Here is a 26,413-nt window from a genome sequence, read left to right on the forward strand (position 1 = left end):
CTTTGCAGAAGAAACATGAGTGAGTTTTTATAAAATAGCTCGCATTGGTTACAACGTAGATTTAACGGATATTGCTTAGGTAAATATGATAAGTTATAGGTATAGCCCTCGCACTTGTGTGCGCATATTTATATACCTAGCTAGGTACTTACACTTTGTCCACTTGTCACGACATGCCTGCGGCGTATCTCAGCCAAGGCAGACCCAACCCGAGACCAGGCCTCGAGCCAGAGTCGAAGTCTGAGCCAAACACACACACACACACATATATATATATATATACTCGTATACTCGTATGTACATACTTAATACTAAGTAAACCATAGCCAGGCGGCAAACAAGCCAAGTTCCAATTCATGCATAAATTTATTTATATAATAAATATAGTATGTGCGAATGTGTGTTTGTATGTATTTAGAGATTGCAATTGCGGGGGATTATGCAAAAAAAAGAAGAACGTGATTTTTACTTCAACCACAAACCTGGAAATGACGCACAGCTCTACACAAACATTCTCGATACACGGGTATACTCAGTAAGAAGGTATTCTTCAATGCAAGTGCGAATGCAAAGAAAACATTATCGCGCTCGATTGGACTTTACGCCTTATATGTATAGCAAGAATGTGTTTGCCAGCCTCTATCTATCTGTCTGTCTGTATCAAAGCCCAAATCTGCAAAGGTATAAATGCTGGGTTCGTAAGACTTGCTTTATTTGATTTTAGATAATGGACAATGATTAGCCGGAAAGCAGGCAGCATCTAGAAGGCATAGCTAAGAACAGCTAAAAATTCTTTCTTATTCCTGCAAGCAGATACATTTTTAAAAACCAAACAGTTCGAAACATTTTTTCTTAGAACCATTGACTGATTTTGAAGAAGTTCCAGATTCTTTCCAAAACTATTGAAATCAAATATAATATGAGAAAATCAGACAGCCTATAGCTGTTATAGGTTCAAAGAAAGTCGTTGTATGCCTAACATTTGGTGGTTTATTAAAAAGTTAATGAAAAGTTTATAGATAGAAGCAATAACTCTGCAAAGTTTAAATTCAATCGTTCTGCTAAATTGTACAGCTATCAAAGGAATCATTAGGTACTATATATGAAGAAAACGAAATCACTTAGAATTTTAAGAAGTTTGTTGTTACATCGAATGGCAGAATATGAACAAGTAATCGAACTAAAGTCTTTGTCTAAGCAAACCAAAGCAAAATTGTTATTGAAGACTTTATATTTATCCGCAAACACTTAGTCTATATATTTTAAGAAAATATATTTTCTTTTTAACAAACAAAATGTGCTAAAAATTTCTGATGGCAGCTTAGATCATAAATCAGCGATTTGAAACTAAAAGCCATTAATTAGCATTGTATCATAATTTAAATGGAGACTCGTTTATTAGCCCTCTGAATGGCAGCAGGTGCCAATAAAAGGGAAACTTCGATTGAATCAGGAAGTTAGTTAGGCATGCATACCTAAAATGGGCGCGTCCATCAGAGCGGTTTAATCATTGAATGGCCGATTACTTTCACCAGATAATCGTTGTTGTTGCTGGAACTCTTTAAGTGCGTCACGTCACGTAAATGGTTGGAGTTGCTCCAATAAATTGTACGTAACGAGTGAATTTAAAAAATGTAGTCTCTATAATTTAAATACACCCATAATCTGTACCCTTTTAATTGATAGGTTTTGAATTTCTATTTCTTCCCTTATGGAATAACAAAGGATCTCTCGATAACTATTCATAATTTTCATTTGACTTTAAACTTCGAGAAGATATGTTACGCATTATTTTCTTTATCTTTTTAATAAGATATTATATCTCTTCAATTCTACACAACTGATTTCTGATTTTGATTTTAAATTCCCTGAAGATAAATAATGCTATAATGCTCTGCTATCACTTTTATAAGTGTATGTATTGAATAATTCACATTTATCATCTCTCATCCTCTTTCTTTTCTGCATAGTCAGATTTATTTTAACAAAGAGGTCTTCCTTTGTTGAATCGCCCAATTCATTCACAAATTCGGGAGTCTTTCGGTGTAATTATATTTGATTTAAAATGTAAATAAATCAAACATCAGAGTTGTTGATTCTTCTGCGCTTATTTCTCGTTGTTCTTTGCATATGAATAGGCTGCATATTTTTCTCGAGCGTATTATTGTGTTTTTCCCCAATGCAATTACTCTTGCTTTGGACAGAGGAAATCGATTACAAATACTCCCAAGGCCGCAAATTACAGGTTGCTATCACTTTGTTTTGCGTGATTGAATAAATTCTGATAATGTTTATATACATACTTATTATTTTAAAATATATGTAATGTAATGGAAATCTTTCGGAGGGTCACAACCAAAATTCACGCCCATTAAATTCTTTAAATCGGCTGCTTTTAGTAAACTAAGCAAAAACAAGTCTTACAATCGTCAATCCTTTTGTCCGTCCGTATGAACAACAAGAACTTTTGAACCATAACAGTTTGGTACATCAAACTTGGCATATAGTTCTGTGTTATATATATATATATATATATGCAAGTATATGGCAAATCACTTATAGGTTCAATATTTTATACACATAACTGCCATAGCAGAATAATTGGTACAATAACTATTTTCTTAAAGACTGTGGCGAGGAAAAGAGTGGCATATCTACGTTGAAGGGCTTTCACTGTTGGATTAACACGTCTATATTGAAAGTTTTTAATTTGCCGAAGTGGCCGATCATTTAAATGCTTACAATTTTCCTTATTATATACCCAAGGCCCCAAACTTGATTAGCGAAATGCGTGCCTTTGGGGCTTGCAAGCAAATTCCTTAAGTGGCCAGATAAAGATAGATATGTGCATATATATATATATATATATATATATATATATATATATATATATATATATGTATGTATATATATGTATGTATGCATGTATTTTTCTGTATATATATCTGAGCACTACTATGTATATGCGTGCTTTTCGGGTCTGCATGTGAACTTCCGAACGTTGAACTGACAGGCTAAAAATATATATCTGTCTCAAATAAATTCGATGCCTGAAACACTTCCGGGGCAAATTCCTTAGCCAGTTGTCAAACAAACACGCACACACACACACACACACACACATACACACACATGCTAATACAGAACATAACGGAGATGGGACATTTAGGTTGCCGTTTATTTGGTCGGGTGTGCGAGAATTTTATGCGAGCCCTGCGGCAAGCAACCCCTCTAAGCAACAACAATAAAAACAGCACGGCCAAAACGACAGGTAAAAATGCTAATAGATAACGGACAACAGTCAACAAACACGAAGCTGCCTCAGACTCTAAATATATGGACACATGTACATGCAAGTTTGTGTGTGTGTGTTTTTATGTTTGTGCGTGTCGATTTCGTATTTGCCTTTTGCCGCAAAGTTGTGAGTTTGGAAGTACAGTGAAGCCTCACCAGTCCACAAGAATAGTGTCCACAATCCACCGAAACAGAAAAGAAAAGCGAGTAGGCCCTTAACATCGTGCCACGCCCCGCTACAGCCTTACTTAAATCAACCTTGTTGTGCCAACAATTCGCATGGCAGCTATATGATATAGTGCACCGATTTCAATAAGACTTTATAATATTATGAGGCAATACTCACGCTTAACAAATTTGCTTAAGATAAGTAAAGAAGTTACCCTACTAACACTTATTTTTCCACCAATCGCTTCAATGGCAACTTTATAAAAAATGAGCCTATATATGGTTTGTTATATTTGTAAACTAGCTCTACGTATGGATAGCACAGATCTGCAGACGCAGTCTGGTGTATCTAGCTGTTAGGGTTCTAAAGTGCTCGATCTTCATAAAGACGGACCTGTGCACATCGATTTGTCGCGTCATGCTGATCATATGCTTATAACTAATTCTGTTTTTACACGATTTTGATATAACACGGTTTGAAAATTAAAAATTTCATATATATTTCTATAGAGATAGGGAACCAATCACCTATTTTCCCAAATGATCAATGTCTTTTTTGTTGTTTCTGGAACCAATCAATCTACCGTGTAAAAACAGAATTAGGTGTACTCGTATATTCTGCCTGTTACATGTATCTGAATATGACTTCTCTTTATTGTTAAAGTCATTACGTCATTACACCGCTAATTTACAAAGATGTCTATTCAAATGCAAACACAATGGGAAGTTTCTGAAATAAATCAAATGTGAGGCTGTTTTTTCGCGCTTCTTGTCTTGTCAAATTAATTATCTTTTCTCTTTCTACCCAATTATGGTAATACTAACTAACACCACTAATATTGAATGCTATAAGCAAAATATGCCGACTTCTGAGTTCACAAAGAATGTATGGTGTGCGGATTGAAGAGTCTAGCATGGAAATGAAATGAATGTTCAGATCAGCTCGTTGCTCGAACTATGTATGTATCAAATGTCCGAGCTATCGAGCACGCACTGTACATTTGTTGTTGTGTATGTAGGTATGTATTTATTGTATGTACATAGGTATGTATGTATGTACATAAGCATGTATGTATCTGTTCCCAGGCAAAGGCAAAGTGGCCGTGGTCGTGGTCGTGACCGTCGCCGATGCATTTGCACAGGTGCTCGGCGAATCTCTAAGTTTCTACACACACACAAACATATGTATGTGCATGTGTGTGTGAGTGTATCAGCTGTGGTGGCGCTTAAATATTGGCTTCCCCCTCTGACAACGCCTGCCCCTCTAGGATGCTGCTACTTCCTTTAGAGCTGGACGCGTGACCTAATTTCGCATTCTTGTCACGCAAGTAAAAGAACGCTCGACAAATAATGTTGATTTGGTAATTACAGAAACTCACGCACGAGCAGTTTTGCCTTAAAACATCAAACTAAATTAGTTTTGATTTAAAATATGTAGATACATGCAGATACAAATACACACATACATACATATATTTAATGGGAATTCGGTCAACTCAGCCGGAAACGAATTTGCAAAAACGATAAAGTAATGCAATTGCAAAAGTATTGCCCTACAGCTAGTGTTCCACTTTTTCAACTTTTTTAGCCCCAAACTTACACATTGTTCGAGTTTCGAACATTTGTCCGATTCCGCATAAAAGCAGAATCAGTTCTTTCCACTTATGTTCTACAAGTTATTACACTCTAGTAGCATAAACTATTCACAATTGGCAGCTACGTAATTCATTGTTTACTATATATGTGTTATAGGAACAATCGGCAATGGAGTGAAATATTAGTGGGGAAAGATTTTGTATTTGAGACTAATAGTGTAGAAAATTCCAAATACATTTGAAGTTTAAACTGTAAAGTCAAATTTAGATAGCTAGCATATATATATATATATATATATATGTATCAAGGTATTATATAGATTTTACGTTAAAATTACGTTAAAAAAAGAAAGTTTGGGAGACTCTTTTGTTTTGTAATGCTATGATTCTGAATTTTCACTTTGATCCACAACAATTAGTAAAGAAGTAAAGAAAAGTACATGAACTTTAAATTATCAAATGCAACTACAGCTAGCTAGAATATAGAAGTATGTATGTTATGTAATATAGCATGAGGTATTTGACGCAAAAACGACTTCGAGTACAAGTATATGTGGATAGCAATAAAAATATACCGTTTTGATGACTCTTTTAAGTTTTGAAGGTATTATGAAAACAGCTTGTACCCTGACTATAGGGATTTTGAATAATTTTGATTTAGGGAGCTTAGATTCTACTTTTCTTGCTGTTGTTGTTGTTCAGTTATCACTTACATTGAGAGGCTGACTGTTATCCTATGAAAAAGTTGCAAAGTTAAATACTGACTATTAGGTGCAAATTAATCAATATTTTCTCATGTTTCTCAATTAAAGAAAAAAAAAACAACCCAAAATATTGAAAATATTTTAAAATCAACTTTAGCTTGAGAGTATTTTAGTTAAGAGAATATCTTTCGTTCGGAGAGTATTCATGCAGCTCTGAATTCCCATAAATCACGTCTAACGCGCGACGAACGTTCATGTCTCCACACTCTCCACTCTACTCTACTCTACTCTACCAAAATACTGTAATCTCAACTCCACTCACCACACACATCCAGCCAGCCTTCCACGCGACTGGGGTAGGAAATCGAATAGACGCGATTTAGGTAAGTCCGTCGTCCCATGCTGCTGCTGTTGTTGGCTCTGCCGGTGGTTGCTGTGTGGGTGGTTGGGTGCTGTTTGATGCTGCTGCTGCTGCTCTCCTTTTCCTCCTCCTCCTCCACCCGCTACTCCGCTCTGCTACTGCTGCTGCTGCTGCCAGCGGCCGTTGCTCAGTTATCGTCCGCTGGCTTATCGACTAGTCGGCTCCTCTTCGTTCACGTTCCAAGTTGCTTAATTTGAATATTGATTTTTGTATTGTGCACGAGTTGTATTTTATTGTTGTTGTTATTGTATTATTATTATTTATTTATTATTTGCTTGCTCGCTTTTATTCACATGTATATGTATGTATGTATGTTATGTATTTATTGCACTGCAGAATATTAAAAAAAAAACACTCACATATATAAAACAAATATACATTTATGTGTAAGCAGAAAAAAAAACGCCTTCAATTTAATTTATTTTTTAACGCTCTTCAAGTTTCAGCGAGCAGGTTGCTGTTGTTGTTGTTGCACCCTTTGGCTTTGGCATCGATTAACAAAGGCAACAACAACAAAAGATTCAAGAGCGCGATTCACAAAAGCGAGAAGTTGAAATCGAAGTCGACATCGAACGCAATTTTATGTTTTATTTCAGTTTTGGTTGTTGTTTTCTGAACGGTATATGCGTGCGTGTGTGTGTTTGTATGTTTGAGCCAACAATTTAATACGATATTTCCGATTGATTATCTAGCTATCTATGTATGTATGTTAGCCTTATTCGATGCGCTGAGATCGGCTCAATTATTTTTGATGTTGTTTTCATATCTATAGTGTGTATTGTTAACATTCTGTGCTGAAGGCCGCTGTTGTTGTTGTTGTCATTAACGTGCGCAACGAAACCAGAAACTTTAGCAGGCCGCCCCAATCATTAATAAAAACATACACATATATGTATGTACATATGTATGCACATTTACATATGAGCATACATACAAATATACATGGATACAAATGTACATCTGAGCTAAATTATGATTGTATGCTTGATTCTTTTTTTTTGATTATTTTTAAAAATGTTTTACAAGACACAAATCAACCGACGACGACTCCACCACACACATACACACACACATACATTATATATAAACTGTTAGAGGCGTACGCAAATAAATTATATGCGTGCTGTTGTTGTTGCTCCAGAAAACGCAGCAGCCGCTACAGAATAACAACAGCAACAACAAGAGCAAAAGCGACAGCGGCAAAGGCAACGCCAAGACACCGTACCAAAAAAATTCAAACAAAAAATTAAATAAATAGCACACGCGCCTTACTGACTGACTTTGTTTGCTGCTTTCAGTGGCACACACACCCACGTGCATAAATCGTCGACGAACAAGTTAAAACAGCGACAAACAAAATAAAAAATCAAAAAATTACACCACTACGATATACGTTTAAAATGCACGTCAGCTGCGCGCGACGCACAAGACGACGACCGACTGCAACAACAAATTGATGCGACAACGACACCGACAGCGACCGCGACGCGAGACGCTGGCAGAGCAAATGAAAAACCGCCTAGTGGCGTTGCCAGTGCGATGTGCAGGTGCAGCATATATCGACCACAGCGCGATACCGATAACAGCCAAGCAGGCACAGCAGCCCACTTATCGATGAAAAGGCAGCGCCTACTTTATTGTAGTTTGTTAATTTAGGAAAACTCATGTTTTTTTAGGTCACGTACGATTCAGTCCGTTATTGAATAATCGAATAATTAAGTTCATTTTGAATGTACACCGTTGTTTGCAGCAATGCGCAAAACAAAGCCCGAAACGCGTTTTGTTTAAGCTGCCTTTGGTATGTGGCAGCGCTGCGCAAATTTCATTGCATACTTTTAGGGCGGAACAAAATTAAATTTGAACCGAAGAGAACGTTAAGATACCCTTTGCCCGGGCCACCACTCAATGCGACACACAAACAACAACAAAGTATTTTGCTGAATCAGTTGTTCGTAGGACAGCAATGTGATGCACCAATTTCGATAAAACTAGATTAGTTTATTGTAAGGCATTATAAATAACTAATAAATGCCAAATTTGTGTGCGATATCGAGTAATTCCTGCACCAAGGGTACCGATTTTGATGTTACTTCGGATGGAGATGGTCGGATATATATGTTCTGTATATGATCATATGTTATATATGTATATGGCTACTGCCCTTACCATACACGTGGTATTTCGACATTCTAGTGTAACATTTCCGCTATGGGATTGGGGCTATAGTAGTACATACATATGTGTAAATAATGAAAAGTCGTCTGCTCATTCACAGTTCACATCAGTTTAGTAATGCACATTAGTCGTGTATTTAGTAAGAATCGTAATATAGTATTAATAACATTACAGAAAATAAAAAAACGTACATAGTTGTTGCGCATATATTGAACAGAATTTGGTTACATATTTATAATTTGTTTGATTGTTGGTTGGTCGGTTTGTTTTTTGTTTCATGTTGTGTTGTGTTCTCCTTGTTTATAGGATTGTTTCTCTTGCTTCGAGGGTGCAGCGTCAAATTGTTAAATTTGCATAAATAAATTACACTAAAACAGCAACGCCGTGCACGAGTTGAGAGCAACAGCAGCATATAGGCTACTATTATATAAGTCTAGCTATATATTTGTATATATATGCATATTGTTGTGGTTTCAGTCTTCGTTTGTAAACCTAATTGGTTAAGTTATTTATATAGATACATATATGTATATGAATAGTAGAAAAAAAAAGAATTATGTTGCGCCTACAACTGAAATGTCTTAAAACTAAGTTCGGGTAATATAGTTTTTTCCGTTCTCGTCATTTTTCAACTAATCGTCGTCGCCGTCGTCATCATCCTCTTCTTCTATATGGTTGCTAATGTGATAGGAAAATGTCTTTATGCTTTTTAGTGTGGCTGCGCGAAATATCGGGCTGTGGGGCTCCGCCCCATATAGTCCTCTGGACCATATGCTGATTGCGTCCGGCGCTTCATTTTTCTTCATCCTGCTGTGTTTGCGGCGTTTCAGCGACTGGCGCTGGCGCTGGCGACACAGAGCCAGACGATGGCGACGATGTCGAGGACGACGAAGTCAACGAGGACTCCAATGTGGCTCCAGCCACATGCGCTGCCTGCAGCTCCACAAATATGTCAATGAGATTGTTGATCCCAATTAAATAGCCATCCTCATGATTCCCCACCTTCCAGGCCGAATTGTGATCGATGTGCAGATCCGCCGGCAGCTCCACTGTCTTCGCAAAGTCGATCAGCCAGACACTAGCGTGGGTATTATCGTGCACGAAGAGTAGCGAGCTCCCAATGACCTCGTGCGTCTTGAAGAACTCCGAGACATCGAGGGTGGCGCGTATGGCGCGCAGGCGCTGTATATAGCGAGGCTGTAAGCATATGCGGTATATATATATATATATAGGCACTATATCTCACTACTCACCAGAATGTGCGCAAAGCCGCTCAAGAACTCTGAGAATGCTGCTTTGATTTGTTCGCGTGACTTGGTCGTTTTGAAATCTTTGGAACTGGTGCCGTCGCTTTTCTTAATGCCCTGCAATTATAGAAAATATAATCATTCTACGAACAAATTGATTGATTGACAAACTGATTGGCTTCATGAAATCATTATACATCAAACTTATTGGGAAACTCATTTCATTCCTTTTTGTGTTCTGTGAACACAGACCTAGAACAACATGCAACAAGTTTGATGACTATAGCTCTTATACTTTCAGAGATCTTTGCGTTCATACAGACGGACAGAAAGACTCGTTGCATCGTGTTTTTCACTAGATGGCGCTGCAAACTCATAATAAATTGACATTTTTTTAGCAGAATCGACCGTAGAGTTCTATAATTCCTCAATTCCGCTGCTTATAACACGGTGGCACCTGATTCGGTGTGCCATGCCATTTGGGTGTTCTTTTGTGGAGCGTGGGGCGAGTGGATTACCACCGATGGCACACAGGGTGTAACAAAAACCAAATACCTTTTATTCTTTTCGTGCAGAGTATAGATTTTTTGCAACAAATCAACAGGAAATTTTTTTCGATTATATTACTTTGATAAAACTAATATTCAATTAATGAGTAAATACTCTTTAATGCTAATTATTTTTGCAATTATTGGAAACTTACCTCGATGCGAAAGCCCAGTGTCGCTGTACTGGAGATGGTCTCGCGCCAGACCATATAGCGGGGCTTGGTGACCGCCTTGGCTGCGTGCTCCTCAGCATTGGGGGCCTGCGCATCGATTTGTATCATCTTGTCGTACATGTCCTTGCGCAGCTTGGGCTTCTCCTTGGCCTTGGACAGCTCCTCCTCCAGATAGGTGCGCACACCGATCTTACAGTCCATGACGCACGGCTGTACATAATCGCTCAGCAGATCCTGCAGCTGCAAGTACACTGAGAAGCGAGGGGTGAGGGAAAATAAGAAGGGCATATCTTAGAAGGAAAAACAGATCGACCTACGCTCGCCATCCTCGCTGGTCACCTGGCCCTTGTAGACGGGCACATAGGGGCGCAGCATGTCCTGCATGAGCACTTGGAAGCATTCCTCCTCCTTGGGGCAGAGCTTCTTCAGTACGGTGCCCGGCTCAGGGCCGGCCTTGAAGTTGCCCTGATGGCCGGCCAACTGCACCCATGGATAGCGCTGCTTCTTGTAGGTCTGAAAGAAGGGCGTCCATTGCACAATATTGCGTATCTTTCGCCACCCGGAGCTCTGAAATCAGGCCAAGAAGGTTGTAAAGGGAAATTAGTGAGTGTGTGGGTGCATACATATATATATATATATACATATATATGTGTGTCTGTCTGTGTGTGTGTGTGGCTGGGCCAGATCAAACAAAGAACGAGCTTTGCGAGCCAATGACGTCAATGCTGATAAACACGCACACACAGCCACGTGCGCATATCTGAGCGTGTATGCCTGTGTGTGTCTGTGTGTGTGTGTGTGCGTGTGGGGGTCGTAGCCGTATCTGTTCTTCCAAACTAGTTCAAAGACCGGGCCTCAAATTGAATCAAGTATAAGTCATTAATTTCATTCGCATTTAAATATACAATCAAGAAATTGTAAAGCGATATAAAACCGATTAGCGTTCGACTTTCCGACTATTTTTACACTCAGCTATACAAAGCAGTCGTTCGAATACAAATACCAACCGCTTACAAACTTTAGATATCGATGTTTTTCCTTTATTCAGCGACCTTTTCACACGATTCTCTCGCCCCAATTCCGACAGGTTATAGAACTTGGGATTCAAACACTTCAACAACAAGTAGAAGGTATAATTCGTGCCAGCCCGGCTCTTGAATACCCTTCTATGGTATATATATATAGTAGTACTTCACCGATTTAGGTGAAGATTATGGCACTATACAAAGCTTAAAAATGCGTAATGTGCTTAAGATATCTTAAACAAAAAACAAAAAGATATCTTAAACAAAAACGTAATGCTACTGAGAATGATTTGTCGATTGATTGGGATCTGGCAGATATATGTTATAGTGACTATAGAAAGACAAATGCCAATACCAGTTTCATTTAGGATATCATAATATAAGAAATAAAAACAGGATTGATTTTACTATTGGGTTTGGATATTCTTTTAATTGTGTGGAGACACTACACAAGTATTACTCAGAAATATATAAACAGTTATCATACTACGAGTGATTCTTGCAGCTTTATAATGTAATTAACTTGTCCTGCACATGGATAAGACAAGTCTACATAATGTGCCTAGCTGTTGTGGTTCAAAAGTTGTCGATGTTCATACAGTCGAACAAACCGACGGACACCTCTTGATCGGGTCGTCTCATTATGCTGATCATATAAGTATGTATGTTCCTATAACTGTGGGCCTGTCATGTCATGTCTCTTTCTGTCTGTTGTATACAATAAAAGGTCAGACTAACTCTTCGCGTACAGCGCGTACAAAAAGGTAATCAAATAAAATTATAATTTAAAAACTCTTTGTAATATTGGGAGACACATTTTTGGAAAATTTTTAGTTTTCTTTTTAATTTCTTCAGACATTTCGAAAACTACAAAAAGTGGTTGGAATTTATTTGCAGATCATTTGGATGATTGTAAAGTTTGACAGGGGAAAGATGGCTTTATAAGCCATTGCTCCCGAAAAAAACATTACCCTCGGTATTAATATTAAAAAATATTATTCATATTAAATGTTGCTACCAAATGTAAATGTAAATGTTGAACTTTTTCCCACAAAATTAGCAGAAATTGTTCTCCATTCGGTATTTAGGAATTCAATTCAATAAAGTAATTCTGTAGTCTCATAAAAGAATTTAGTGCAAGCTCAGTTGTCCATTCAAATATTATAAAATGTTGTGCTACAAGTATATATGTAGGAAGAGTATTCAATGCTTATTTATGGAAAATCGAATGAATATACTAAGTAGATGATTCGATGAATCTTTATTGCTGAAGGTAGACATCTCCATATCTTTGAAAATGTTTAAGCTGCTGTTATCAAAGGAGATGCTGAGAGATCGAGATCACTTATCTAATTATTTTGAGAATTTTTGGATACACATGGTTCGACTATTTAACACTTCTATTCACAGAATTTGTTAAATAATCGGCTGTACTAGAATTAATATGATACCGAATTAAGGTTTGGCATCACCATATTATTAGTATTTTGAAACAAATTTTGGTTACACATGATAAGAATAGGAATAGTTTATTTTAAAAACTATAAGCTTTGCCGCCATGCTGTTCCCATTTAGCTAGAGAAGTAGATGGAGGGGGAAAGCAGAATTCAAGTGCGCATGAGGGAGTGGGAATGCGAGTTTGGGACTCTCTTGCCTTACCTTCTTGGCCGCTGGTGTTGTCGTGGATGTGGACATGGCTTGTGAGGATGATGTCGACACATCGGAGTCCCATTCGGAGCTCAAATCATCGCTGGAGGCATAGCCATAATCGCGGGGCATGGGCACCTCGAGCAACGATTTGGAGTACTGTATATAGCCGGGGCAGAGACTCTGGCCCATGGGCGAGTGTGTGCGTCGCGGGGCATGCTGTTGGGAGAGTCGACGACCACCGGCTAGGCTAGTGTGTTCGCTGCCGCCACCACTACCACCCGTAATGCTAATGATGGGCATGGAGAGTTTCTTTTCGGGAAAGCGCTGCTTTATTCCGTGCGCCTGCGCAAAGGCTAGACTACACTTGCGTGTCTGCATATTGTTGCCCGAGAGCTTGCGACGGAAGAGTTTTTTGCTGGTGGGGTTGGGAGCAGAAGTGGCACCACCTGTGGCGCCTTCCACCTCCTCCGCCTCACTCTCGGCATCCTCGCTGTCCGCATCCGTTTTGGATGCATCTACCATAGAGCCGCTTTCATTGCTATGGGCATGACGACCCGCATCGCTGTCCAATTCCTCCTCATCATCATCCTCCTCCTCGTTGTCGTCGTCATCATCGAAGCGCAGCTTGGCTATATCCTCGGGCGGCACGTCCGGAAAGTGCAAAAGCTTCACTGTTACCTTTTTGCCCGCCTCATTGTAGTAAACCTCTTTGGCGCTCATCCTGTCAAAGTCCTCGTAGATGCGCACTTCCGGTGACTGCGGGGGCGGCGACAGGGGCGGCTGTGTCGTAAGCGGTGGCGGTAGCGGTGGTGGCTGCACCGGCGGCGACTGTGGAGCAACTGAGTGTGCTGAACGTGGCGCTGGCGGTTGCGTGAGTGCGCAAACAGACATTTTACACGACATGTGACGGAACGCACCGTCGGCGCTCAAACCTCGACCACTCGACCCCGTCGTTCTGCGGCATGAGCCGTCCGCGATGGCCAACAACGAAATGGGAGACTCGCTGAGCAAGAGAGGGAAAGAGATATAGATTGTAGTGGCGGACAGGGAGGGGCAAGAGCCGTGCAAGCTGTTGCTGATTTTGTTGCCTTCGCTGCTGTGCTGTGCTGTGCATTTTTTGATTGATTTCTGCGCATTTGCGAACCTGTTCGCGCCTAAACCACATGCGAACCGCACTAGAGATCGCCAATCACCAATCACCGATTGCGATCGGCGAGCTGGCTTAGCAGACCCAATCAGATGCACTACTGTTGCACACAGAGGTGTTAAATAATGCACATACTTGTAGGGCTTATAAATCGTTTGTGATTATATTCTTGAGGATCTCCAGAGGAATCTCTTTTACAGATCTCCAGTTCTTTGATTGATTTTATGTTTATAAAGAGTTACAAACCTATTGAGGTACCAATAATTTATATTGTTTCGTACTTTCATTAGCTTAGGCATAAGCAAGTAGTCCCTCAGCTAATTTTACTGTTTCTGTTTCATGCAGCGTTCGTTTAAATAGAAGCTGTATACAATAATTCAATTCTATATGATTTGCAATAATACCGACTTTGGTACACCTAGCTCATATGATTCAAAAGTTTTCCATGTTCATACAGACAAACAGACTTTTAAACGTGGTGAGTACAGAGCATCAAAAATAGACATTTCAACCAGATTTCAAGAGGTCTTTAGCTATAAATAGATTATGAAAACCATGCTTTCTGGGAAATCAAAATGCTGACGTAAGTTGAATATTTCCCGGTCTGTGCTGAGAGCAGCTTAAAATTAATTGATTACGTTTTGGAAATTGTAAAATGCCAGATTAATAAATAGGCTTAAGAGAAATGAAGCAAACTATGCATATAATTTTGACCGTGAGGACACTTTATGAAGTAAAGTCTTCCTGTTAAATGGTTTGAAAAAGTCTATTAAAGAGTTAAGGCCAAGTCCAATTTAATAATCAATTGTCCACTCAGACGATTAAAACTAGTTTTATTTTGAGCTTGGTCGGAAAAATATAGGCACAATTGTTTTGCTATCCAATTTGTAGCCTATACTTTATTAATTTCATATTAATATGAATTATGAATTTTGTGATACAAAAAGTAATAATAATCCAATCAATAGGTATATATATTACACTGATACGTAAGATCATACCAACACTTATCATCGTGTCGTATCTTATCGATGCTGATATGTTATCGGAACTGGGTCTCATTTATAAAAATGAATTGCTAAATATTTATATATAATATGATTTTCTAATGCAATGAAGTCCAAAGTTTTACATAGAGATATCGTAAATATATTGGGAGTGCAATTTAGAAACTGATTTGAAAGTACAAGAAAGCGATAGAATTGAGACAAATATGGATATGGAGTTTAGCAGCGAAAGAGTTGTTATTCTTTTAATTGGAGACTACCGAGTGTGGAACTAAATTGGCAAACATAGATTCTTAAGCAGAAATTTAAGTTGTTCTTCCGGCTAAATAGGAGCTGATTAAGATTTAGCCAAAATATGGGGACTTGCTGTTAAGAAAAGCAAAACGTCGAGACATATCTACAGAACTGATCATTTGTAAAAACACACACATTGCAGCCTGAGACTTGAAAATCATTTAATCTCAAGAACTTTACAAATAATAATTTCAATTGTAGATCAGCAGGTGTTTGATTTTGAGGATCAGGGTATTCCTCGGCCATTGTTGCCGAGCCTCTTCTCGGTTTTCCGACAGCTTTGTTGTTGCTTGAGGCGCACACATCAATCAAAATTGATTAAATTTATACAAACAAATACAAAAATATATAGTAAGTGTTTTCCAGGTACATATGTATGTAAGCATGTCTTTATACGCATATACATATGTACATGCATATATACTTGTATGTAGTATGTATATCTGTCTAAGTATATACATACTCATGTATATTTAGGCATGCGAGCGTGTTGGTATGCTGACAAAGCCATGTGAGGCGTCTAAGCCGCGATTTTGAAATTTTAGATGCAGCAGCAGTGGCGAAAAAGCAACAGCAACAACAACAAGAATACTGTCACCACTGCTGGTGACGGTGGTTATGACGGTGGCAGCCACAACTGCCAGCAACCACCTTAACCACACAAATAAACAAAAGCAAAAAATATTATAAAATTAAAAAGCAAAAATTGTTAGGCCGGTCTCGCAGAGTAAACCAAAAAAAAAAACAAGTAAAAAAGCTAAAGTCGGGTGTCCCGACTTTGAAATACTCTGTACATATGTTTACAATAATTATAGAAAATAAAAAAAATTAAGAAAATAAAAAAAAAAATTTGATCGATTTTACCTCTCTCGGTATTCGAACTCACGTAAAGGGTGTATAATTGCACATTTACATAGCAATTGCGTCTGTGTGAGTGTATGTATGCCTATGCGCATCAATTCGTGACTGTGTAAGCATTTTCGCAGTCAACCAAACAGCAACATCAACAACAGCCGCGGGCAGCGCTTGAGCAGCGCTGCAGCAGCGCTGCATCAGCAAATATATTTATGGCTATAACTTCTTGTTAAATCGGTCTATCATAATGAAATTTGGCATACGGACACATAATAACTAACTGGGGGTATTTGCAAAATTTTAGTTCGAAATTCCAAGAATTACGGGAGTTACGATTTGCGGGGTAGAGGGGGGAGGGAGGGGAATTCCAAAATATACATTTTCTGCGTATTCACATAAGGCATCTGGGACTAAAATTTGGTGTTCCTAGGTCTTATAGTCTCCGAGATATAGGCGATTATACGAATGGAAAATCGGGAAAACCCCCATAGGGGGGAAGTGGGGGGGAAAATCAAAAAAATAAAACAAACTCGTATAGAATACACACATAACGCATCTTCGTGCAAAATTTGGTGTCTCTATCTCTTATAGTCTCTGAGATCTAGGTGTTCATACGGACGGACAGACGGACAGACGGACAGACGGACAGACAGACAGACAGGGCTAGATCGACTCGTCTCGTCATGCTGATCAAGAATATATATACTTTGTGGGGTCTGCCACGCCTCCTTCTGCCTGTTACATTTTTCAGCTCCCGCAAACCTAATATACTCTTGTACATTTCATGTACAGAGTATAAAAAGGAAAAAAAAACGCATTATGATAATAATGGAAATGGCAACAACAGTAACAGCAACAAATATCAGCTATCCAGTTACGTTGGAGTTTACAAACACACACACACACTATAATTTCTCTACACATTTGACGTCATTTGCAAAAGTTGCTCGGTGCGATAACGGAAACAACAACAACTAAACAATACCAACAAAATAAAAAACTACAACGTAAAACCTTGTGGCGTTGCTTTCACAGGCCCAATATATGGATCATACCTACTATAGATATGCATATGTATATGTACATATGTACCTAAAAAAAAAAACCATATACATATCTATACATGCATGTGTATGTGTTTGCAATATGGCGTCTATAAGTAGGCCGGATCGACTTGGAAATGGGGTCGACATCAATCCAGGCATGGGAACACAGCTGCTAATCAACGGGAGCTCAAAACTCAGGGTTGTTTGACTTGCAATTCGCGAATTTAGCACGTCATGCTAATCGATCATACATATACAATAAGTACGAGTACCTACATACACCTATACATTTATATATTGTTGGAAATGTAACGTAATAGATGATTACTTAGATATTGACTAGATGGGCTGGGTCCGGGTTCCAAATGCCATCGAATCGGTTCTAATCTATTGAACACCACAGTACCCGAAGAGCACATGAAGATTCAACAAATTGTGCTGTTTTCCATATGATGGTATGCTTTCTTTCGAGCTAGTCCTAATCTATTCCAAATTACAATTTATATAGCCTGTAGCGAAAGGGTTAAAGGTAAATATTTGAGCAGCATGACGTCCGTCTGTATGAACACCAATAACTTTTGAACCATAACAGCTAGGCGCACCAAACTTAAATGTAGACTTGCTTATATTGATCCATATATCGCCTCCGTATTTTGTAAAACTGCCATATAACAGATCGGTTGAAAACCAAGACAAGTACGATAACTTTTTTGTTTAGATTGTAGTAATTTTAGCAAGGTTTAGCATTTTTTCTGAGGATTGTGTAATGCCTCATGACGTTCGGAAGCTTCATTAGAATCAGCTCACTATATCTTATAGCTGTCAAGGCAACGATCGGTGCAAAAATCAATCTTAAATCTAAAAAAATTTTCTCTGTATCCGAAGGGCTTAACAAATCATTCAGTTTGTCATTTTCTTCTTCTTCTCAGTATTTTGATCTGTTCGTTACCATATTTTGTTTTGTTATTTATTTACTCTATTATTCCCTATACCCGAAGTTAGTAACAAATCGTTTAGTTTTTTAATTTGTCAGTTGTTGTTTGAAACATAATTAATTTGTTTCGATTCAGGTTTTGAATGCTAGTCTAGATTCTCAAGGAGGGACTCTTCGTTGTTTTAATTTAATTCATTCATTCAGTTTAATTCATTTTTTATTTCTCTTGGTTTCTATTTGGTTTCTTGTTTAAAAACAAACGCAAAGCGTGAAAAGGGTATACTAGATTTGTACAAAATGAAGGAACCCATAGTGTGATGAGACAAGTTTATGCAGCCATGAGCGTCTGTCTGTCTGGATGAACGCCTGGATTGCGGAAACGGCTGAGCACACATTAAGTGAACTTGGTCTACCAAGACCCTACTAGGCTACTACATAAAGTCTATAAGTCTGGGGACTACGCAACATAAGTTAATTTTATTTCCCCTTTCCCCGTTGCAGAATACAATAATTTGTCATTGTCCAAGCATTATCCTCAACAACAAATATAATAGGAGAAAAGACCACTCTTATCTAAAACCAACAACTTAGAGGATTTACTTTATGTTTTCAAAAGTGCGTATTTGTTGTTGTTTATTTTCGACGTAAACATGTTTGTTGAATAACAATTGTATTCAATTCGTAATAATTTTGCTTTCTGCGGAAACAGGAACTTGGCCGTCTGCTCCTTTACTAAACATTTATTCCACAGTTATCTTTCTATGTACTTGTATGTCTTACATAACTCATTATACCTTGTACCTGAAGGGTAAAAGGTGTAAATTAGGCTTGTGTTTGCGACCCTATAAAGAATATATATTAAAGAATATTAATCAGCATGGAGAGACAAACGAATTCTATCATCTTTCTTAAACACATTTCCAAATATAGATCTTAAGCCGTATATTTTTGAATACTTTTTATTAGATTATGCTTGTAGCATCGTTTTATCTCTCTGTTGCCTATCTTTTTCCCCAATATCCATGACAATAATACATATCCTCCCTTGCCATATTAATACTTTTAATTGCATCCGTTCGTTTCCCTTTCTTTCTCTATAAGTTCTTTCACCTTTTTAAAAGTCTCTATTTGACAGAATTTCGCTACATTATTACTACTTTCTGTGAATTTTCGATATCTCCTTTATTGTAGACTCTTTCAGATGTACTCTCTCTCTCTCTCTTTCTCTCTCTGAATTCTATCATCTTTCATTATCTATTTTCCGTTAACCTAATATACTTCAATACAATTTCACATTCGTTTTAAGGTTGATTGATCTTTGTGTTGCCTTTATTTTTCCATTGGCTTGTAGATATTATATCTTTCATTTGTTAGAGCTCATCTACTGTTCCTAACTTAATGCAGCTATTAGTTATATTATTGTCTGCTTGTCTGTTAGCCTAAGGCCTCGGAGCTATTTCTTTTCCACCTGCTCGTATGTCGATTTCACATCGCATAGGAGCATTTAATAAATCAAATAAACATTTTGTTTATCCTCTTGCAAACTATTACTTTTTTAAAGTCTTTGTTTGGTTATTAATTACCTTCCTACTTGAGCTTCTCTTCTCTCTGGGTTTGAAATGTGTCCACAATTATAGAGTTTTCTAGATATATGGATGTATATGTTCGTATATTAGCCGTGTTAATTATTAACCCTAATTTTGTTCTCTATTTCTGTTGTTCTAAAACATCTTCATTAATTAATACCTCTTTGGTTTTTTGACTCCCCGTTGCTGTTCAATGTTTACCTCCAGTCGGTATGCTTTCTTTCCAACTTTTGCCCTATCCTTACGAGTACTATCTGTTTCTACTGCCTTAACTATTGGCATAACCGCTGTCGTAATCTTCTCTGGCAGCAAGCCCACCACCCCTTTTTCATTGTGAGGCGTTTAGAGTTCGGCCCAAAAGTAATTTGCTGGTGTTATCTAATAAAAACAATTGTACAATCTTCGACGACGACAACGACAACGACAATGTCTCGATTTGTAGATTCAAATCGTTGGGTGGGGTCTGTGGGGTACGTAATGTGGTGGCTGTTGCCTCTAAAAGGCAAGCGCTGCGCTTAATGTGCGGCATTCACGGCGCATAACAATGAATAAAAAATACCGAACGCAGAAATAATACAACTACAACAATGAAAACAACAAAAAGGCAACACATTATTATTACTGTTTGTGTTTGTTGTTGTTGTTGTTGTTATTGTTATTGTTGTTAACTGTCGAAAGCTTAAAATTAATAAAGTAAACACTCTTTTTCTCTCCAAGTATTTCAATTTCATTGGCGGCCGTGTCTGGAGTGTGTGTGTGTGTGTGGGATGGATGGTGGAGGGAGGGAGGGAGGGGGTGGTGTGCGTGTCTCTGTGTGTGTGTGTCGCATTGACGCACAAAGTGGCTCATGGCTCATTGCTCACAATGTTAGTGGAGACGGGGGCGCGGACGGAGTCTGAGAGCGTCAGAACTGTACGGTGTTTTAAGTACTCAAGAGTGTGTGTGTGTGTTGTGTGTTGTGTGTGTGTGTGTTGTGTGTGTGTGTGGGCGGATGTATTGAACGATCGACGCCAATTACGGTCCAGCAATTTCATTTGTTCATTGCCTTGAAATTGATCAGGAGTGTGCGGGACAGCAAGGGGGCGAGGGGGCTACCCTGCAGGCAGAGACTACATTTTTTGGGGGGTAGTGCTAAATGAGCTTCAATTGCCCAAATGCCAAATTGTTTAATAAAACATTTCAATGTGCGTTTGTTCGTCCGTCCATCCATCCCATCATTCATTTGTCTATCTATATCTTTCTATATATGTATGTACATACATACTCGTACGTATGCATGTATGAGCGTGCGTGTGTCCCCTATTATATAATTAATTTGTTTTGTGCTTCATTTTGGGGCCTCAGTTCAAGCTCTGGCGGCTCTGTGGGCCGCAGAGACTCTTTATTTTCTTTCTTTCTTTTTAAAGCAACAAATGCTGTACGACTATGTAGTGTGTGTGTGTTTACAGTTTTCAATTTCTATACAACGACGTCAACGTCGCGTGTAAATGTTTACATAAACTTGAATACATTTGGGCGCACAGACCTCCCTCCGCCCCGAGATATTTGCTTCTGGATAGCTGGAGGGGACAGAGAGCGAGGAACAGAGTGATAGTCGCCTAATTAACACATTTTAAATAATACTTAAAAGAAAAGGCAACCAGCACATATAATACACCAAAAAAAAAAGAGAGCAGCAACAACAACTTTGAAGGCAACTTGTGGACTTGCAACGGTCAGTTGAGGGCTTTGTAAAGAAATTGTTAGCGCACGCTTCGTGGCTGTTATTGTTGTTATTACCAGGCAGCAGGCAGCAGCAGAAAACAACAAAATGAAATTTTTTTTAAATAACACAAACACAAGTGCACAAAATACTCGAGCAATAACAGCAAAAACAACGAACAAAAAAATACGCGAGCCAGCGAAATTTAATTTAAAAGTTTTTGGAATTTTTCAAAACAGCAACAAAATAAGAAGCAGAGTCGCTGATGCTGCCGTTTGACGCGTCGCTGCTGCGACAACTCGCATTGGCTTAAAAGACGTAACGACGCGACGCGACTCAAACGGAGACACGACGAAGACGGCAAAAAAAAAAATGGAAAAGAGACTACAGACGACGACAGCAGCCAGCCGCACGCGATCGCTGCAAAAGCTCAACTGCTCGAACAGCGGCCACGCGCGCCCGCGATGAGCAGCCAGCCAACGGCAGCATTGGAGGAGGCATTAGCAGCAGCAGCAGCAACAACAACAGCAACAGTTACAACTGCGGCATTCGCTTAATCGACGCCGACAGCGACAGCGAGTGGTGTCCTAAAAGAACGAAGGCACACAAACACACACACGCACAGCTACATAGAAACTGATAACACACACACACATACACGCTCGCAGAGAGATATGCAGACAGCCAGGCAAGGCAGAAGGGGGCACCACAGACAATGGAGCTTCAATGACCAGTAGTGGGGTGGGCTGGGCTGTAATAAGAGCGCGGCTGCTCGTGACGTCTGAAAGCAACGGACAAATGTTCAGTGGAGCATATAATGAGCGGTTTACGATATTCAGCAACTCTCTGATACGAACAATAGAGAAAGAGAGCGAGAGAGAGAGAGAGGTAAAAGGGACAATAGTCGCATGCAAAATTGTAATGAAAGAACGAGTATCTTCGGAAATCAAGGATACAATGCTGAATGAGACAGAAAAGGAAATTGCAAGCTACATGAAATGAATGAAGGACATGAAAAGCTAAAAAAAAATAGTCAAGGAAATATAAAGAAAAATCAAACAGCCAATAGGAAAATAAATGAAATACGAATGGAACAAAACAGCTGCGAGCAATGGAAAGACTGGGATGCAGTTTAACGAAAAGAATTTGAAGAAATAGGAAGAAAATGGGGATAAGAGCAAAAGAAAGGCAAATGGAGGCAAGTGGAAGAAGAAAGACAATAAAAAACATAGTGTGAGAAAAAGAGTTATGAAGGGAGAAAAGAAATGAAAGTATTCAGAGGGGAAGAACGATCGCGCCAAAAAAGGAGATAATGGACACAAAGAAATAAAATACAAGGCAACAAAGAGAAAATAAAATATGAGAATCGGGGGACGTAAGGTACGCAAAGAAGGGAGATATGAAAATCATAAACATAGTAACGGAGAGAGAACCTGGAGAGAGATATTATTAGAAGGTAGAGAAATATGAATCAAAAAAAGTAACTAAGTTAGAAAAAGTGAAAAACGAGAAACAATTTAATTAAAGCATGAACAAGATGAAGCAAAATAATTAAATAAAAAATATCTCTATCTTTTCAGAATTTTATTTCTCTTCCTTTTAATTTTTAATCTTACTTCACATAGGAAATAAAAACATGCTGCAGATACAGAAGAAGTAACAGAAAGACATACGAAATTAGAAAGAAATAAATTAGAAGGAAAAAAGAAATATGAATAGGAAAAAGAATGTTCAGCTGAAGGCTGAAGGCAATAAGATAACAAGGACTGATAAAGAATTTAGAAAAAGAGAGGATGGTGGAGAAAGAAAGAGGAACAGAAAGATAAAAATATAACATACTTGTAGATATAGGGGAGAATCAAATGGTTATACTGAGAGTAATTGAGTCGTAATAATAAAAAAGTTGATCAACATTTATGTAGGAAGTATGCAGTGAATCTAATAACATACGAGCAAAAAGTTAAAGAGAAAGCAATTTTATATAAAGAGACACAAAAGATAATCAACACCATTAAAAACTTTAAATACAATTGAACCCTGTACTTCATTTGATTTATTTTATCACTACTAACAAAATCTTAACATAATCCTGATCTAAGATACACAGTGCAGAAAGAAGGCAAAAGCGTGTAGATTTCCGAATCCCAATGAACAGCAGTTTGGTTAGCAAATTAAATTAATACGCAGTTTACTGAGAGACTTAGAAAAAACCTATAATTAAAGCGAGCAACAAAATAATAAAATAATAAAAATAATAGGTATCAAGATGTAGTGTTAAAAGATACGACTACTTAGAAAACTAAGAATGGTAAAAAAATAACAAAAACTAATTTTTTAACACTAAAATGCAAATATTTTTTGATTCATGACGCAACCATTGTTTAGAAGCAAACAAAATAGATAGATGGTTGCCAAGACAAAGTTTAAAGTCACTATTATTTACAATTTAAAGAATGGTTTTATAAAAAGCCAGAAATGTTTTATAGCTCTCTCACTCTTTCTCTCTGTGGAGCTATTCTTGAAGAGTATAACTGGAGTGTTATTGCAATTGCGAGATCGCTGAACGAACTCGGTCAACAGAGAAACTATTGTCAGACTTAATCTTTCCAGCTCAATTAACAAAATAAAGACAAAAGCTGAGTGCGTGCCGATTTCAAGTATTACTGATATGACGAGACTAAAAATGTAGCTATGCATAGCATGAATAGCATGAATGACAGATAATTGCTTCGGATAATCCAATTCCCATATGTTTTCCAAGAATACATATAGTACTAATATAGAGCTGAAGTAGGAAAGACACACTATCCTGGCGAAATGTCGGCGAGAAACTAGTGATCTCATTTGCAATTCGATGCGAAGGTGTTACGCATGCTAGACTTGCAACTCTTGCTCTCCATACTACAAGTACAAGTACTATATGCCTCGACGTCAGTTTCAGTTGAAGCTTTGGGTTGAGCGTCACTGGAAGCAGCGCAGCGCAGCACTGGGCAGCGTCGTCGCATCGAATCGCAACGCTCGTGACGTCAATGGGAGACAGGCGGCGACCGCAGCGGCAACAGCTTTTGGACCGGTCCAACAGTCCAACGCCGCTGACGACGATGTTTGCGCGAAGCGACGCTCTCCGCTAGAGCAGCAGCTTGTTGGTTAAATTGTCAACTTGACGACTCCGTTGCCAAGTTTTCCACCGACAAAGCTCAGACGGATCGCTAGCAGCCAAGTCGCAAACCCGGCCGAAGCTTTTGGATTGGTAAGCGCTAAAAAGCGCGCGACTTATCAGCGACACTTCAGGCACTAATTGATGGCACTTGTGAGGGAGACTTATTGTAGGCAGTGTTGTCAGTTCTTGAGTGTCAGCAGAAGCTAGATTAGCAAATGAAAAAAGCTAGAAATAAAGAAATTCCCCTGCTGATAAAAAGCTGACTCCACAAACAAAAGCTGACACAAAACTTAGCAAAGCACTATCCATTCACTACTGTAAGAGCTGTTTGTTCCAATAGGTTTCAGCTTTTCTTGTAAGACTTTGATATTTTTTTTTACGATCCCAAGATTTACAATATATGAATATTATTTTACTCTTTACTCTTTATTATCAGTTTCGCTGCATATATAGTATATACATATTTATAACACGTAAATGATATGAATTAATAAAAAAAAAGCAGCTCCCATTAAGGAACTAAGCTTTATTTATTTATTTATTCCGCAATCCCCAATACAATCGCCACAAACAAAACGGAATTTTAGACAATAAACAAATACTGATCTCATCGGTTTTCTCTCAGCTTCCCCACAATACCTTCTTTAGGTTCTTCTTCCAAATAAAACTATGAAATATAAAAAACTCGATAACAATTAAATACTAATGACGCACAACGCAGTTGAGTCGGATCGAAGCTAGTTTTAATGAGTACTATACTTATAGTACAGTAAAGGGCAATTCTGAGTACAGTAAAGGGGATTTCTGTGAAAAGCTTTGTAGTTGTATTAAGAAAAAGAAACACTATTAAGCCCGCCAGCCAAAGTATTGAAACATTTCCAAACTGGCGGGAAACAGCTACAAGTATATTGACAACACTGTTTGCTGAGACAGGGAGAAACAAAGGGGAGGAGAGAGACACATACCTTCTTTTTGGAGGCCTCGGCCGCGCTGATCACATACAGATCTACAATGCCCAGCAGGCAGTCGTCACATCGACAAACATCCTCACCAAAGGCCAGGGAGCCAATGCTGCTCGTGGAGTCCAGAGAGTCGGTGCGACGCAGGCGACTGACAATGGCGGTGCCGGTGGCTGCGCTGCTGCCGCTTATTTCAGCTGCGACCGCCGCCGCGGCAGCCGCCGCTGCTGTTGTGGGGACCATTTGGGGGCCCGTTGCGCTGCTGCTCGGGGCGCCTTCATTGCCACTTGGGGCGGCGGCCGCCTCTATTTTGCGCGCCAGCAACTGCTCCATGAGCGTGCGCGGACGCGAGGAGGAGGGGAAAAGTGCCATGGCACGTACTTACGCACGCACGCACACACACGCGAACGTCTCTGTCTTAATGCAAGACGGCTTCACGCAATGGAAGCTGTGCCTGGGCCTCAGGCAAGTTCTTTGCTTAAGTCTTTTGTTTTTTCTTCCTCTATTTCTTTTTGTTTATTTTTTTGTTTTTATTTGGCTTAGCTAGGCGCAAGTTGCAACATACCTGCAAAGAGAGTGTAAAAAGGAGAACGCATTAGTGTATTTGTTGGCTTATTTTTTAAATCTGCTATCACTTATATTAACCCTTGCTACACCATTGAGCAATAATTCCCAGCCAATTTAATTATCAATACAATCAATATGAATCAGTAGATATAATTC

At 38.7% G+C, this 26,413-nt stretch overlaps 2 protein-coding genes across 4 annotated transcripts in view; both read right to left on the reverse strand.

The window, feature by feature from the left end:
* The window catches only part of LOC115629903 (probable Ras GTPase-activating protein), a 64,194-nt gene extending 57,729 nt beyond the window's left edge, over positions 1-6,465 (reverse strand). For both annotated transcript variants that reach the window (XM_030526507.1, XM_030526504.1), the window contains exon 1: positions 6,084-6,465. In XM_030526507.1, the coding sequence (XP_030382367.1) occupies positions 6,084-6,162 (79 nt within the window). In that variant the 5' untranslated portion in view covers positions 6,163-6,465. The remainder of the gene's footprint in view (positions 1-6,083) is intronic.
* Positions 6,466-8,545: 2,080 nt separating this feature from the next.
* Positions 8,546-26,062, reverse strand: LOC115629933 (inositol-trisphosphate 3-kinase B). Of its 2 annotated transcripts, none has more exons than XM_030526539.1 (5): positions 25,697-26,062; positions 10,643-10,892; positions 10,308-10,576; positions 9,611-9,721; positions 8,546-9,554 (listed from the first exon to the last, which is right to left on the reverse strand). In XM_030526539.1, exons 1-5 carry the CDS (start codon positions 26,060-26,062, stop codon positions 9,150-9,152), a joined length of 1,401 nt encoding a protein of 466 aa, XP_030382399.1. In that variant the 3' UTR covers positions 8,546-9,149. The 2 variants fall into 2 exon arrangements, with proteins under 2 accessions (XP_030382399.1, XP_030382398.1); XM_030526538.1 differs by lacking the exon at positions 25,697-26,062 and adding an exon at positions 13,010-13,986.
* Between the last annotated feature and the right edge of the window lie 351 nt (positions 26,063-26,413).

This window comes from Scaptodrosophila lebanonensis, unplaced genomic scaffold (genome assembly GCF_003285725.1).
Source record: "Scaptodrosophila lebanonensis strain 11010-0011.00,11010-0021.00 unplaced genomic scaffold, SlebRS2 tig00000171-arrow-arrow-pilon, whole genome shotgun sequence".
NCBI classification, from domain to species: domain Eukaryota; kingdom Metazoa; phylum Arthropoda; class Insecta; order Diptera; family Drosophilidae; genus Scaptodrosophila; species Scaptodrosophila lebanonensis.

Bases quoted from the DNA above. Each gene is read 5' to 3' on its own strand.
- LOC115629933 (XM_030526538.1), bottom strand. From the start codon at position 13,903: ATGTCGTGTAAAATGTCTGTTTGCGCACTCACGCAACCGCCAGCGCCA. The intron at 10,577-10,642 runs GTAGGTCGATCT...CTCGCTTCTCAG, and splicing joins GACCAGCGAGGATGGCGAGC to TGTACTTGCAGCTGCAGGAT. The intron at 9,722-10,307 runs GTAAGTTTCCAA...CTATAATTGCAG, and splicing joins CACTGGGCTTTCGCATCGAG to GGCATTAAGAAAAGCGACGG.